At 36.8% G+C, this 16,937-nt stretch overlaps 1 protein-coding gene across 2 annotated transcripts; it reads left to right on the forward strand.

Moving 5' to 3' along the window:
* The first annotated feature begins 1,525 nt into the window (after positions 1–1,525).
* On the forward strand, positions 1,526–10,642 carry LOC114319871 (glycine-rich RNA-binding protein RZ1C). 2 transcript variants are annotated; one of them, XM_028266932.2, is made up of 5 exons: positions 1,526–1,655; positions 1,833–1,983; positions 3,169–3,294; positions 8,713–9,200; positions 10,263–10,642. In XM_028266932.2, the coding sequence occupies exons 2-5, from the start codon at positions 1,870–1,872 to the stop codon at positions 10,495–10,497; spliced, it is 963 nt and encodes a 320-aa protein (XP_028122733.2). In that variant the 5' UTR covers positions 1,526–1,655; positions 1,833–1,869; the 3' UTR covers positions 10,498–10,642. The 2 variants fall into 2 exon arrangements, with proteins under 2 accessions (XP_028122733.2, XP_028122734.2); XM_028266933.2 differs by lacking the exon at positions 3,169–3,294.
* Positions 10,643–16,937: the final 6,295 nt, after the last annotated feature.

Below are 16,937 nucleotides of genomic sequence, written 5' to 3' on the forward strand. Positions count from 1 at the left end.
ATTTTATTTTATTTTTAATAAATATGGTAAATTACAAATACAACCCTTGAGATTTGCTTGAAATATAGATTGCCCCCTTGTGAATTGAAAAATTACAAATATCCTCTTTTCAAAAAATTTTATTTATCAGAATTAATTAAAAAAATTAAATTCATAATTGTTCTCGTATATAATAATAAAATTACTTAAATTATTAATTCAAATATATTTCTAATATCATTAAAAATTGTTAATTGACTTCATAATTTATTAATAAAATGAATGATTTGTTATGAAATTAAAAATCTCTGGGGTGAAATATAATTTTCAGAACCACAAGAGGTGATTCATATTTTAATCAAGAGTGCTGCTATTAGCACCCCATAAATTATTTTGGACCCTCCAATTTTTAGCTTTTTTTAATTACAATAATAACCTCAAATAAAATTACTACAAAGGATATCATTAATTTTGGAACACCCCATCTCACAATTAAACCTACACACCCACTACATCATGAATTAGGGTTTATGAGAGCACCCGTCTCCCTCACCATCCATCTTTCCCAAATCTCACATTCACAATCTACCCACCCTCAAAACCTTGAAAACCCTTTTGCAGCAATATTTCAGCAGTAACGATGACAACCATTTGATTACCTACACTTTTCCGACTATGACAATGAGTGAAATTTTTTTTTGACAACCACAACTCCATAAGATGACAGGAGTACAACAATAAAATCTTAGAGGAGGTTCATAACTTTGATGTTGTTCTTAACTCAGAGGAGATTGGCCTTGTAAAGGTAAATTTTTTGTAAAAAAAAAGACAAAAATAATAAAATATATTCGTCATTTTTTCAAGACTGAACTCCCGAACATATAATCGAAATTCCGGAATACAGACATGAACATTGTTTATTTGTTCAGGAATCGGTAATCGAACATTGATTTTGAACTTTTTGTGATATGAAATGAGTCCAGAATGAAGAAAACTCAAAGAATTGAACCGTTTTAAGAACTGAGAATCGAAGATTTTAATCTCTGAAAAATGATTGTATGATAGGTTAAGATATGTAAGGTTGGTGACAACCATAGACAAGTTTGTATTGGAACATCTCCTAAAAGATTGTTGTGGCTAAAATCAAGAGTTTGGATTTGAGAACAATGAAAAATATCATATGGGTAGTTGGTTAAATCGGCAGAGACAATATTCTTTTTCGTAGGTTTTGGACTCTTCTTCTTTTTAATGAGTTTTGCTAGGGTTTTTTTGGAAGGAAGATTCTTTTGGGGATGTAGGGTTGTACAATGAATGAAATGTTTAAGGATAATTTTGATATTATTTGAGGGGAGAAAAAAGCTTTAAAGATTTCAAAATTTATAAGTGAGAATCCTAAATGAAAAGTCTAAAATAATTTATAAAGTGCTAATAATACCACTCTTTAATCCAACCTCAAAAAATATATTTATAATTTACTCTAATAAATTTTAGTTAAAAAAAATTTTCACTTTCCAAACACCCCATAAGAAGGTTAAGTTGGGTCTAGGGTTTACTATTTTTAGCCCGTAACCTCATATCCCGCATTCACTCTCTCCCCTACTGTTCTTACTTTCTTAGAGACCACAGCAACCCAACGAGCACCAACCTAACCCTACAACTACAACCACCGACTCACTGTAAGCAATCTTCTCTCTACACTCTAATTCTCTCCCCCCACCAAAAACTGATCTTTCTAGGGTTTTGCTTTGTCTTGGTTTGTTTGTGTTGCGATTGTTTCCAATGATTGAATTCTAGGGTTTTCAATTTCCAATTTCCGTGACACCTTTTTTTTTTTGGGTAATTTTTCTGTACAGGATTTTGTTTGTACTTGTGTAAAAAGAAAAGATAGATATGGCAGGAAAGGAACTAGAGAACCGTATATTCGTTGGAGGGTTGGCTTGGGACGTCAGTGAGCGTCAGCTTGAAGACGCTTTCAGTCGTTTCGGCAAAATTATTGATTCTCAGGTTCGGCTTCTTCTCCGTTTTTCTTTTCTTTTTCTGTTTGGTTGCTCAGAAAGAAGAGAAGGTAAATAAGGATAAACTGAAATTTTGGTGAATCTGTGTGCTTATTGTTGTTATTGGTGTTTGAGAAACTGAGAAGTATCGGGTTCCGTTGAGTGGGGGCTATACTATTCATTTTAATTTCCTAGTTATTTTGTTTTTGTTATCTTTTCAAGTATGCCTGTATTTTCTTTTCTTTGTTTATGTGGATTTGGAAAGGGTTTCATTTCATGGTGATTTGTAGATTTTAAGTGGTTATAAAACATGATGCCAACTAAACATTATTTTGATCATAGTTGTTGATGGCTCAAATTCACACTAAGCCACCAAGGTCTACTTGAGGTCATTACCCCTCCCCCACGTCCTTTAATTTTAACCACCTTTGATGCATTCATCCAATGCTCAAGTGATTTGTGTGATGTTTGGTTTGTTATTTCCATGCACAATCCTTGAATAGTTGTCTATATTTATTTTGCAAAGCAGACATGTATTCTAATTTGAGATTGTTACTTATAGTTTCCTCCATTCTCATAGTCTTTTAAATATAACATTTCGGATAGAAATTGTAAGCCTCAAGTAGTAACTGGTACAAATTTTGCGTACCCCTTTTGCCTTTGAAGATATCCCACAAAGAAAAGAATTGTACAATATGAAATAACACAAAAACAATTTCATTTAAAAAAAAAAGAAAAAAAAAAAAGAAAAAAAAAGAAAGAAAGAAAGAAAGAAAGAAGAAAGACGGGCTTTCTACTAAAATTGTTCCTTTTTGTTAGGAATCGATAGACAATAAGAAATATTTGAATAGACATGACACATTGTTTACTGTTTTAACTAATGCTCAGGTATCAGTTTTCTTATGACAGTGTCACTTATTACCCCTTTTATAAAAGGGGAAGATGAACTGCTTGGTAAAATTTGTTCTGTCATTGATTTATGCTGATGAAGTGCCTATATTGTTGGGTTATTGGCAAATGTTTTTGACCATTTTATAGTTTGGATGTGTTTTCCATATTATAATGATATTATTGTAGGTTCTCTGTTGTATTTCTTCAATCTTATCTCTTCTTTTCCTCATCACGTATTGATTCTATTTTTGTTTTCTGTTTTTTGTTTGTGATCTTTCCTGTGATGCTGATTGTGATCTTTAAGATGCCTTTAGATGGAATTAGTGAGGAAGTTTTGGTACAGTTGGATTGCATTGAGTTGCTGAAGCTCTATATCATTTGTGTGCTTAAATTATGTCAGTTGGTTGTGTGGAGATTCTCATCCCTAGAAGTATTCACATAAAGAAATATCTCTGAATGTGTAGCTTGGTATTTGAAGGCAGTAGTGAATGCATGGTTAATCAAATATGCTGCTTGTTTAAAAGGGTCCATATCTAAAAAGAGCCGTGTTTTGAGATCCTCGAGAGAATCTTGATCATGCATTTTAGATGGGTCCAGTATTGGGAAGTTTCAATAATCGACAAGTCACATGATGTAGCAATCTTTAACGAGATTTTCTTTTTTATTGTTAAAGTCCATTGTTTTTCATTTACAATTTTTTAGTCTGGATTATATGATCGAGGAATTGAAGAGTTTCAATTGATTCGTACTTGATCTGGATACATGGCACCATCAATCATTTGAAGAAACAAGTTTGAATACACAATATTTTTCAATTGCAAGACAAACCCAGTGGTGGAGATTCTCTATGGTTACTGCAAAAAAGAATTCTTGACAGTGTCTGTGATTGGTTGCTTCATGGATGTGGATCTGTAGTGGTAGACCATGACATATTTTCTTTTCTCACAGAATCTGAAGGGTTTATTTAGTGCTATGAAGGTGTCCTATGCTGTAACATGTTCATGGGATCTTCTTCAAGTCTGCTACATTGTCTGTCTTGTTGATTTAACCAGTTCCACACTGTGTTAAATAACAAGTACCTATGTGTGTCTTTCCTTAGCCATCGGTCGAAAAAGAATTCAAGAAACATCCAGTTGCTTTTTGATTTTTGATTTCAGAAGAGACACTGTTCGCATTGGTCCCATGGTCTGGAGAAATCTCAGACACTAACTGCTTGAAGATGCAAGTGTTTTCTTTTGGGTGCATGAAAGCATTTTGTTATTTTTGGCAATTTGTTTTCAACCATTTTTTCCCTTGATTACTGAGGTTCCTGATTTTCATTACTGTCTGGGAGATTTTTCTTTTGAACTAACTATTTTTCCAGATCCCTAACAATTTTGTAGAACTAAGATAGCACTTCTTGATGTTGCTGGAAAATATGACTGGTTATATGTTGTTGCTGCTTTTAGATATCAGTACAAATGGCGTGAATCCTCTGTCCTGTTTAACAAGATGCCTGTCAAAAGTTATTTTAGAACACTTGTACAAGTTGCAGTTGCATCAAAGCTGGTGTGGCAACTGTTTCGTTGCATGTCTCCATATCTGGGAATTTTTAAGCTACATAATCATCTTGGCTTGTGCCTGAGGAGCCCTGGGGCTGGCTATGAAATATTTGAATCATTGGAATTTCTATTACCACTAAGGTTTAACAAAGTTGCATTTTAATGGCGCAGAAAAAGTCAGTACACTCTCTGCTACTCCTAAGTTCATGTCACTTTTTAGTAGTTGCAAGTTGGTGCCGACAGTGGTTGGATTGAGATAAGAACTTAAAGAATGGAAGTTTGCAGGGGAATGATTTTGCTTTGGCCCCGTAGAGCACTCTATCTGTTTTAATCTGGATTCTGGATGCTTGCAACTGAGCCTAGTTATACTTTTTCTTCACACTTATTCTGTCTTTTGAGAGTGTTTTTCTCAGAGGTGTGGTCACCTGAAATGCTTATGATCATCTGGTGACGTGTGTACTAAGATTCAGTTCTTTGTGCGTTAAAATTTGAATTTTGCTTTCGCCTTATTAATTTATATGGAAGTGGATGTAGATATGTTCTGTGAAGGTGCTTACGAGTAGAAGTTCATTTTTTGGAAGTTTGTCTTGATTCAGTTCTGTATATTCAAGTGACGATATGGACAAAGTCATCATTTCATTAGTAGGTTTCTAGCTGATTCTTATGGTCTCAACCGTTTTGATGAGGTGCCAGAGGAGACAGGCAGCAGAAACATGTTGAAATGTTTGGGTATAGTATTTGAATGAATATATATGATGATGGAGATTAGAGAATGTTACATATGTATGTCCTAATTGTTAGTGTGATAATTATAAGCTTTATATTTGCAAGGAAAGATTCTGTCATGGAGTTGTCGTCTAGCCAGATGTCTCTATGTGTTATTTCTTCCTTTGTCAGCATTGGTACTCAATTGTAGGATGGGTTCTACCTCCTATTGTCGACAGTATGTTTTACTAGCAAGTCTGTGATTGAGGTTAAATGGATTGTTGGCAAGGACAAGTAAAGTAATTAGAGTGTAATCACTTGAAATTCGGATCACGTGGCATCTTATAGTTGCTTTCAGAGAGATTAGATACATATGAGTTTGGTTTCATCCGATATTTGCGACCGGCCTTGGATTGTGCAGTTCTGTTGATTCTACCATTTTGAGTAAGAATTCTTATCCACATGCTGTCCCACAAATTCTTATACATAAAGCTTTCTCAAAGCATTATGCTTTTTAGGTTCTTTTTTCGTAAGTATTATGCCTTTAGGATCTTTATTTAGATTAAACGCGAAAGTTAGAATGCTATACTTGTTTTTACTTAATCATAATTTGATTATTTATTTAACTACAAAATCTTAATTATTGTGCCCCCTTAGAAATTTCATGAAATGATTGGTAAGTACCTGGTACGGGTATGACATGTTTGTCTAAGTTAGGTTCTCTTTGCAAGCTTTAAACTACTAAGCTTATGATGATCATTTTTGATATTTTGCAATTGAGTTTTAATTTTAATAATTTTTTATTTTTAATGGTGAATAAAGGTATTGGGAGTTGTGCATGATAAGGGTTAGAACAAGCTTGGTATGGAGGGTGATAGGTTGTTAGAATTATTTATGAAAGGAATTGTCGAATCTTGAACAGTGACCTGTTTAGGTAATATTTTGGGTAATGGCTTTTTTAGCTTATAGAGTAGAGAAAGGATTATGTCTGTAGAAGTAGGCTTTTGATTGAATTATCAAAGAATTGGATCGAAATAGAAGGTTTGAAGAAAGAAGAAGAAAGTGTTGTAGGAAGCTAATTTATAATCCCTTAGGCTTGCTCCCTAGGATTCGTGATGTATATAACCCTTCAAAAGTTCATAAAGCTATTTGAAAGTTCTCCAAATTGATTTCTCTACAGAATTAAAGTATTATGTAAAATATTCCTAATTCTTATTGGAGTACAAGTCCAAAATTAGGAATTTGGGAATAGACTGGGGATTTTTTTTGGGGGGAGTAAATAAGTTTTCATTAAGGGCACCAAAAGGGGGCAAGGCGCAACCTATATATATACATTTTATTAATGACAAGGAACCGGCCCAAGGTAAGGCCCTTTGGGGCACTTCACCCCTGCAGCTTAATATCTGCAATACATGATGTATGCAAAAACTAAAATCCTTACAACAATAATCTGCTGAAACTTATCTCAACCAAGTTTAGGCACATATGATAGCATAGTGATAACTAATCCATCTTGCTGAAACTTTTTTATTTAATTTTTTATTTTATTTTATTTTTTTTTTTAAAAAGTTTGTTGAAATAATTCCAAAAATCTCAAAGCATACATCATGTGGCCACATTGAAAGGCCAACCAGAAATATGTTACCTGGATGTGGATCATTCCAGTACATGGAATAGGAACGTGGGACACCACGTACTTTAAAATCTGATACGATAGGGTTAGACTTGTATATATTATACTTAAGAATTTAAAATACTTCTAGAGTAATTTTCTTTTAACTATTAGACGTCCAATAAAATTTAATTTTTATTTATTTATTTATTTATTAGTTTTTTTTCATGTATTAAAACATTTCTATGAGCATTATTACCGATTGTGATATTTTTGTCTTGTCAAAACTTAACTCACCTTAGATTTTAGTTTATTATATTTGATTTTTTTTTCTTCTCTCTCTCTCTCTCTCTCTCCTGAGGTAACATTTAAGGAAATATATTGAAAATTTTTTTTTGAGATCGCTTCGGATCACTAAATTTATTGTTTTGGAATGAAAGTGTAACTTTTTCGGATCACTAAATTTATTGTTTTGGAATGAAAGTGTAACTTTTTCAAAACGTATGTACCAATACGTAATTCGCTAGGGTATTAGTGTTTTCTGGTAACACAAAACTAGAAAGTGCTCATGACAATAGATAAGCTACCTTAAAAATACATGCATCTATCTAAAAGAAAAAAATGCACGCGAATTGCCCCTTCATTTTTCTAGCCACCTAAGAAACACGCAGTTCAAAGAAGACTCTACACTTCCTAACACTTGTTAGACATATGTCTAAAAAATGTCCTATTTTTAAAATTTCTGGACTTGGGCATACTTCAAACACGCGGGAAACACATTATGAATAAAATAATCAATAATAACAGAAAAATTATGTAAATTTATATTTATTCATCTCTAAACTTTAAAAATTATCATTTTTGAATTAAATACACATATATAAGATATAAGAATTATTTATTCTTATACATGTCATATAACTAATATGTATAAATATAAATTTTGAATTTGTCCTCCATGTGTCGTGTCTTGCAGTTTTTGAAATTCCAGTGTCGACGTGTCATGTCACATGTTAATGTCTGTTTTTTAGCTGGTCATGTATCTACTTTCATATACCCATCTTATCCCATCTAGTATCACATTTATTGGAAACGTGTCCAAATAAATATATAAATTAAAAAAATTGAGGATAGATGGGAGGGATGTATGGCGGCTGTAGTGGTTTTGCTTAGGGGCCGTGCTGGTCCTAGTAGTGGATTGAAGGTGATTTTGGTGGATAAGCACACTCTATAGAGGTTGCGTTGGCCGCCATAGGTGGGAGAGGTAGTGGTGGGTTATTGGCTTGTGTGTGCAGCATGAGAGAGAGAGAGAGATCAGATTTTCCCAGAATTGTGCTGATGGTGGATGTGTCCGCAGGTTGCGGAGTTTAGGGTGGGAGACAATGATGGATTGCAGTTGTTGGTGTCATTGTGCACTTGAGAGAGTGAGAACGAGTGCCGGAGGGAGGTCAGATTTTGCAGTAGTAGATTTGGTCGATGTGTTACCGGTTATGGAGATTGGTTTCCATAGGCAGAGGTGGTGTTGGATTGGGGACCTCATGGTCATTGACTCATTGGCATGTGCATGAGAGAGATGGCCGTCATCAATGGTGGAGGTGAAGGCATGGGGATCAAATTATCCAAAGGAAATGGTTGATGATGACAGTCATCCTAAAAAATGAGCTAGCAGTATCAATCTAGTGGTGTGGTCTGATCTGGTGTTAGTTTCTCGTTGGATTGTTTCTCAAGTGATTTGTTTCTCGTTATTGTTATGTTCTACCACCAAATGTTTTTGCTTGCAAGGTGTAATTATGTCCTTAAATGCTTCTAACAATCTCAAACTGGATTGAAACAGGGCATGTGTTTTTACATTTTTAAGCATCAAGTGCTCATCATTCATTAAACATAAATGTGTCAATTGTCAGTAATCTCACTTTTGTAAATGTTAATTCATTTATTTGTATTCAAATCATCTTCTGGTAGCAGTTTATCAAATGTGGTGTTCATGTAGATTATGGTGGAAAGAGATACTGGCCGTCCTCGTGGATTTGGGTTTTTGACATTTGCAGACCGCCGGGGAATGGAAGATGCAATCAGGGAAATGCATGGTAGGGAGTTAGGCGATCGTGCCATCTCAGTGAACAAGGCCCAACCCAGAATGGGGGGTGAGGATCTAGACCATGGCTACGGTGGAGGTTACTCATCTGGTGGCAGGGGCAGCTATGGGGGTGGAGATAGGTCTGTAGGTCAAGATGACTGCTTCAAGTGTGGACGCCCAGGTCACTGGGCCCGTGATTGCCCTTCAGCTGGTGGTGGCCGAGGCGGTGGTCAATTCTCTTCTCATTCTAGACTTGGTGGGCTTGGAGGTCGTGGGGATCGATTTGGAGGAGATCGTGGTCGATACATTGATGACAGATATGATGGAGGGCGCTATGGGGATAGGGATCATTATGAGAGCAGAGACAGATATGGGAGCCGCGATCGCCATGTTGATGACAGGTATTGTTAGATAAAAAGTATTTTCATCTCATTGAGTGGGGGATGTTAGATCATCTTCAATCTTTTATCAAAAATAAAATTTGATAAAAAAAATTACTAAAATTGTGCTCCAATTATTTCATCAAGTATGTATCAAATCAAGGGAGGCTATTTTTTCACCAAACCACCAAATTTGCAACACCTGCATTTTTACCCGGAAAAAATTGTTAAAATAGAGTAAACTAAAGATTGGAGTGCTTTATATTATATCAAACTTTTAACTAAAATTTCTCTCAAATTTGATGACAAAAAGAGAGTATTGGAGATGCTCTTAGTGTTTTATACTAAGAAGTATGGATACTTCTAAGAATGACAAAAAGAGAGTATTGGAGATGCTCTTAATGTATTCGTGTCGTGTCCGTGCCGGATACTGACACTATTTGGACACTTTTACGACACTTGTCTGACACTTTTCAAAATGTGTCATTTTAATTTTTTTTTTAAAGACCAAAATACTCTTTGAACACTTGGAGAACACACGTGTTTATTAATTAAACACAGGTGAAACTAATTACAATTTTGAATAAAGTAACTTAAGATACAATAACAAAGCAAAAATTATAAAAATTTATTAGAATTAGTGTCATTTTGCATTTTTTTTATTATCTTTGAATGATATATTAATATATATAACATATAATAAATATATAAAATTATATATTTTAAGCGTGTCCTCCACTTGTCATGTCTTGCATTTTTTAAAAATTGGTATGTTGGTATTTTCGTATTGTATCTGGGTCGCATCGGATGTTCGTGTCCGTGCTTTGTAGGTTTTACATATGGAACATGTATCCTTTTGGCGATATGGTCAACTGTTAAGGCCAGGGACTGCAAATCCTTTTGGCCCAAATCTGTTAGCATTTGTTTGCTACGTTCCAACTTTTGCTTATATTCTGACTTTCTCAAAGGAATGATTAAACATTTGATTTCAAACAATGGTTTCATATTGGTTTGGAGTGTTGGGTTAAAAGGTCCTGCTATTCTTAATTGTAATCCTCACTTATAACTGTTGCTTGAATGCAGGTATCCACTGAGTGAACGCTTTGCAGGGGATAGGTATGGGGCTTCGGACCGTTACCCTCAAAATGGGTATGGGAAAGACCGAAGCTATGATAATAGGGATGGAGGCCCAAGAGGGAGTGGAGACAGGTATGGAGGTGGAGGACCATCACGTCACGAGGGAAGAAGCTACCGTGATAGGTCAGGTCCTTATGACCGCCCTAGGAGAGGAGGGCGTCCATCTTTTGATCGCTACTGATTTTTTATTTTTATTTTTTGTTGCACTTTTCATGAACATTTTGGATGGTTGTATATATAATTTCTATGCACTTAATTTTTGGCTATAAACTTGGATGCTGCTAGCTTGCCCTTATTATGGATGAGGATTTGATGATTGCAATTTATTTGTCTTTTGTTTTAGATTATTTGAATTGAGGAGAGTTGAGTGTGAAAACATGTTTTAAAACAAAAATGAGGTTAATTGTTATATATATAACAACTATGGTGCTTGAGTCTTGACTTGCTTTTAATCCTTTTTTTTGTTGTTTTTTTCGAAGTCTTTATTGGCCTAATAAGTCTCTTTGGTAGGATGTATGGGTTTGCTATGATTGGTATTTAGGTAAAATGTTTCATTGAATTAATGATATTGGTTTTATTATTTTGAGTGTCGATATAAATATAAATTGTTTTTTTTATCAAACCGTACCAATTGAAACGGTTTGGTTTGATATGGTTTAATTAGTTTAGTATATTTTAAATTTAAGTCATTTTTAAATATAATCGCTCATTTATTTAAAAATATTGAATTATTCATTTGTCAATCATTTCTAATATATCATATTTATTCATTTAATAAATATTTTATAATTTTTAGATTAACAAAAACTTAAACAAAAATTAATAATAAATTTTAAGACTTCAAGAAAAATGAGTTAGTTAAGATTATATATAATCAGGATATACTAACTTAGGTTATAAGGATGATAAGGTTAATTAATTGAGATTAGTAATTTATTATATTTATTAATGTCATTATATTATTAAATTATGTATATTATAAATACAATATATGTTAAAGTAGTCGGTTTTAATTTAGTTCGGAATGTGCTTAAACTAATACTGAATCGAAAATTAAATTAAAAATTTACACAGATCAATTCTTATAAAAAAAAATAAAAAAATAGACCACATACGACGGTTTAATTATGTTCAATTAGTTTGATCAATTTTTAAAATTTTTTTAACATCCCTAGTCTTCGGTGTTTTTGGAAAGCAATAGTGTAGAGAATGAGACAAATTAGTGCCTTGTACCAAACATAGATTTGATTGTTAAAGCTAACTGGACCACTCGTATGCAAGGTTTACTATTAGCACCTCCCATGTATTGTGTTCTCATTATAGAATTTTCAACCCATGATAACATTATACTCGGAAATTGACTTGTTTATGAGCTGTTTAAATTTTGCTCCTTTCTTTATCCCACACAATGTTTCTTTCTTTTAACGTTTGTGGAAGCAACTTTTGTAGAGATAAAAGAGTTTGCCAAGTTAATTTTCCCTTTGTGTTGTGTTTAGTTGAGGGATTTGAGAAGATATTTGGAAAGGGAAATGAAAAAGGTAGGTGAAATATAAATAAAACTTGCCTAAATTTCACATAGTTTCACACACCTTTTCCCTTTCCCTTTCCAAATCCCTCTCCAAATCCTCCAACTAAACATACCATTAATGTTGTCTTTGATCGAAAGATTTGAGTAAGATTTTGAAAAAAAAAAGAAAAAAAGTTTGTGAAATATATTTTATTTAATTTTTTTTTTAAATTCTAAATCTCTCAACCAAATATAACGTAAATATTTTAAACTTTTGACAAGTAAGATTTTTCTCAATAATAATAGGGTAAATTATATTGACATCCTTTGAGATTTATGTTTATTACAGTCTCTCTTCACCTTTTGAAAATTACATCCCTCTTCCTGAAGTTTAAAGTTTCATTATAGATTGCCTCATGAGATTTAAAATTTTATAACAGTTTCTCCCTCACCGTAATGATCATCATATATAAAATTAAATTAACAGAGAGATCAATATAATTTCTCAAATATGAGAGATGAACTATAATAAACATAAAGTATAAGGAATGTCAATATAATTTATCCATAATAATAATATCACATGCATGTTGATGCGGTTTTCGAGTAACACACAGCTAGCTTGCCTCTTTTCTGAAAGGTGTAGTGTATTGTATAGCACCACTGGGCAAGTTGGAAAGAGAAAGTTGACATACACACATATATATACATATATATATATATATATATATAGAGAGAGAGAGAGAGAGAGAGAGAGAGAAAAGGGTACGTAGGAATACTGGCATTGACCCTATAATAAATGTGAAAGTCACACAATTGACAACCACCCCCTATTCTGGGGAGTGGGCATGTTGAAGATATTGATAGAGATAGAGATAGAGATAGAGATATTCCTCATTGCAAGTTGGTTCATCTACTAAAAAAATGCTGAGTTTGAATCTCTCAAAGGATCTTCACCTTTGAATTTTGAAATCCTGACAACTATATATCATCCTTAAATTATTATTATTACTATTATTATTATGTTTTTGATAACCAGGAATCCCTAACCGTTGGAAGCCTTATTATTAAACCATGACGATATTATAAGAATATATATTAGGCAAGAGTTTAGTATAAAATAAATAAGTATATGATGTGTGGGGATATATTTACTAAGTACCAATACGTGGTAAGGTGACGCCGACGTGTCAGCCGAGGTGCCACGTGTCCTAGTCGTTATGCCGAGGTCATCTCGGTTAGGCCGAGGTTATCTCCGAAGATATCGGAATCCGAGATAACCGGATAAGAGATAAGGGATAAGAGTCCTAGAATGATGGAAGACTTTAGCCTAGATAAGAATAAAACTCTTAGAAAGTTTATCTTTATCTCCTGAGGAGTCTAAAGTAAATACTGAACAGGAATCCATAGAAGTCAGGCTTCTATTGGGATTAGGATTGAGGTAACTATAAAAGAGAGGCACCCCCATGGGTCTAAGGTACGCAATTTATGCTTTGAGCAGTGAATTAAGCACTTGATTATCTTTGAGAGATATATTGACTTGATCGTCGGAGTGCCCCCGGGTGGACGAACCACCGCCGGAGACTTCTTTTTCTGTTGCAGGTTAACTAGAAGCCATCTATTCTGCCAGTGCTCTCCAGCTGATTACTAGGCGGGCAATGTGATCAGAAAATCACTCACATAATTTTGGCGCCGTCTGTGGGAAAGAAAGTAGAATAAATGGCCAGTGACAGACAAAAAGAAAAGATTGGGGACGACGCTCCTGCTGGGAGTGAGAGACCTATTGACCTTGATATCACAAGAGACGAATGCAATGCAGAAACTCATGACCAGAATCACGGAGCGAAAGACGTCGGCCAAACTAGCGACGCACCAAAAAAACCTGATAAAAGCAGGTACTACAACGAAGACGACCTCCATGTTTGAAAGGATAGGTGCCTACGGAGGGACGAAGAGGTAAAAGAGATGGCAAACAAATTGGCAGACCTACAGTCGGTCGTCAATTTCATGATGCAAAATAACGCCATGCAGCCACCGTACCCGCTACAGGACACGCTGATTCCAGCGGCCGATGCCTAGAAGGGAGGACAGAAAACAATCCCTGTAGCCCCTCAGCACAACGGGAGCGAAAGATACACCCACCAACCTTCTAGGGAAGTCGGGCGAAGAGAATCAAGAAGAGAAGAATCACGGAGGACGCATCACACAAAAGAGGCAGACCCCAAAGGACATCGGCATGTTCAGGGGTAGGCACTGTGCTTCGACATAACTCATGGAGAAGGGTCGAAAAGGGCTCACCACGAGGCCGAGAGTAGTATACCGAAGAGACTAAAGTCGAAAGATAGCCGAGCTCCTGGGCGGAGCAAAGAAGACTTAAGAGATTACTTCAAGAGGAAGCAACAGAATGCCGAAGCCGAGGTAACCTCCCCAGATAAACCGAGGACACCATTCTCGGTGGAATTAGACAGATTTGAGGCGCCGAAGAGACTCAGTATGCCGAGGTTTCAAATATACGATGGTAAGTCAGACCCTAACTTCCACGTTGGACTATATTTGAACTCAATGGCATTATATAGTGGGAACGAGCCGTTGCTCTGCAAAGTGTTCCACTCATCCTTCGGGGAGATTGCATCAGATTGGTTCCACAAACTACCGAAGGGAAGTGTGAAGACTTGGGAAGGCCTGGCAGAGATGTTTGTTGCCAGGTTTGTGACAAACAAGCTGCAGCCATTAAGGGTGGACGCATTGATGGCTCTGAAGATCAGCAAGGATGAAGGCCTTAGCGCCTATGCAAAAAGATACTATGAGGTATTCAATCGAATACCCGAATGTAATCAAGAGGTGGCAGTCGTATCTTTCAAGAACGGCTTGAAAGACAACTGTCCACTACGAAAGTCTTTGGCAAAGACATTGCCAAAAAGTATGGAGGAGCTCATGGTGAGAATAAAAAAGTATGCCAGAGCCGAAGAAGACACGTCGGGAACCAAGGAGATAAAGTAAGAGAAAGGAAACGGCTCGCCGAAGCGAGGCTGAGGTAATAATGGAACGAGCAGGCAAGAGGCAGAACTAAGGGCCACACAAGCAGTAACAACCGTGTTTCGAATCCCAATTCCCAAAGTCCTAGATCAAATTCGGAACCAGTCCTATTTCAGAACGCTAGAGAGAACTCCAGGAGAGTTCATTGGAAGAAACATTGGAAGGCATTGTGCCTACCACAATGAAGATGGGCATACAACTCAGGGTTGTAGAGCCCTAAAAACATATTTGGAAGACCTGGTAAGACACGGACATCTGAGAGACCTTGTCGATGGGACCAGGACAAGGGAGGAACGGGCAAGATTGCCTCAGGCACCAGCAGCCCTACCTCCCCCAGCACAGCAGCCGCAAGCAGGAGGACCTCGGGTAATCAACGTAATCCACTCGAAGGTCAACGAAAACGAAATTCGAGGAGAGACCCAGAAGATAAAACACCTACAACATGTCTACCAAGTCGGGGAAAAACAACATCAGGCAGAAGAGTGCCAGGGACCAATGATAACCTTTACTGAAGCCGACCTAGAGATGGTCCAGCATCCGCACAATGATGCCTTGGTAGTATCCCTCCAGGTTGGGGAGTACCAGGTGAAACGCATCCTGATTGACCAAGGAAGCTCCTGTGACATCATGTACATCCGATGTTACAAAGAGTTCGGCCTTCACCCAGATGATATGGAACGATCCAATGGCCCGATGGTTGGGTTCAATGGAACGCCGACATGGCCACTGGGAGCAGTAAGCTTGGAGGTGCAGGCTGGCACTAGGAAGATCAAGACAGAATTCACCATCATCGACATTTCCTTGCCTTACAACATCATCTTGGGAACGCCATGGTTGCATGCGATGGGGGCAGTTCCCTCTACATTGCTTCAACTATTGCGGTTCCTAACAGAACATGGGATTGAAGAAGTCAGAGGCGATCAGCTACAGGCAAAGAATTGCTCCATGGCAGCAATGAAATCTACCTGCAGCATACGAGAGCCAGAAAAGGCAGAAATTGAAGATAAGGACGTGGAAGTCCTAGAAGACGTCGACAAGGAGCCAACCGAGAAGAGCGAAGAGGCACTGAAGAAAATCACTTCAGGAAGGGGCGAAGAACGCTTCTTTCTCCTCGGCTCGGGCTTAGCCGAAGAAGAAAAAAGAGAGCTGGAAGCTTTTTTGAGAACAAACATTGAGGTGTTCGCGTGGACGCCTTATGAAATGCCTGGCATCGACCCCGAGGTCACTTGCCGTAAACTAAACGTTGACAGGTCGGCCAAACCTGTAATTCAACGGGCCAGAAGACCGACGTTGATGCACATCGAAGTAGTAGAGGAAGAAGTAGACAGACTTCTGGAGGCCAGGGCCATTAAAGAAGTTTACTACCCGACATGGTTATCCAATACAATGGTGGTAAAAAAAAAGAACGGTAAATGGAGGGTTTGCGTAGACTTTACAAGCTTGAACAAAGCCTGTCCCAAAGAGAGCTTTCCTCTACCCAAGATTGACCAGCTGGTAGACGCCACATCTGGACATGGAAGGATGAGCTTCCTGGATGCTTATAGGGTGTACCACCAGATAGCCATGTACCCCCCAGATGAGGAGAAGACAGCATTTATCACCTCGAAAGGCCTGTACTGTTATAGAGTAATGCCTTTTAGGTTGAAAAATGCAGGAGCAACTTACCAAAGGTTGGTAACCATGATGTTCAAACACATGATTGGCCGAACAGTAGAAGTCTACATTGACGACATGGTCGTCAAGACCAAGGAGCCTAAGGGTCATCTCGCTGATCTAAAAACAGTCTTTGAAATCCTTAAAACATATCGGCTCCAACTCAATGCATCGAAGTGTGCATTTAGAGTTGGATCTGGTAAGTTTTTGGGATACCTGGTGACTAGAAGGGGCATCGAGGCCAGTCCAGATCAGATCAAGGCCATCCTAGAGTTAAAGAGCCCGACGTCGGCAAAACAGGTATAGATGTTAACTGGAAGGGCCGTAGCCCTGAACAGGTTCATAAGCAGCAGCTCAGAAAAATGCAAACCTTTCTTCAACTTGGTGATGAAGGCCACGGACTTTCTTTGGACAGAGGAGTGCGA

This window comes from Camellia sinensis, chromosome 8 (assembly GCF_055761805.1).
Source record: "Camellia sinensis isolate YWXY chromosome 8, ASM5576180v1, whole genome shotgun sequence".
NCBI classification, from domain to species: domain Eukaryota; kingdom Viridiplantae; phylum Streptophyta; class Magnoliopsida; order Ericales; family Theaceae; genus Camellia; species Camellia sinensis.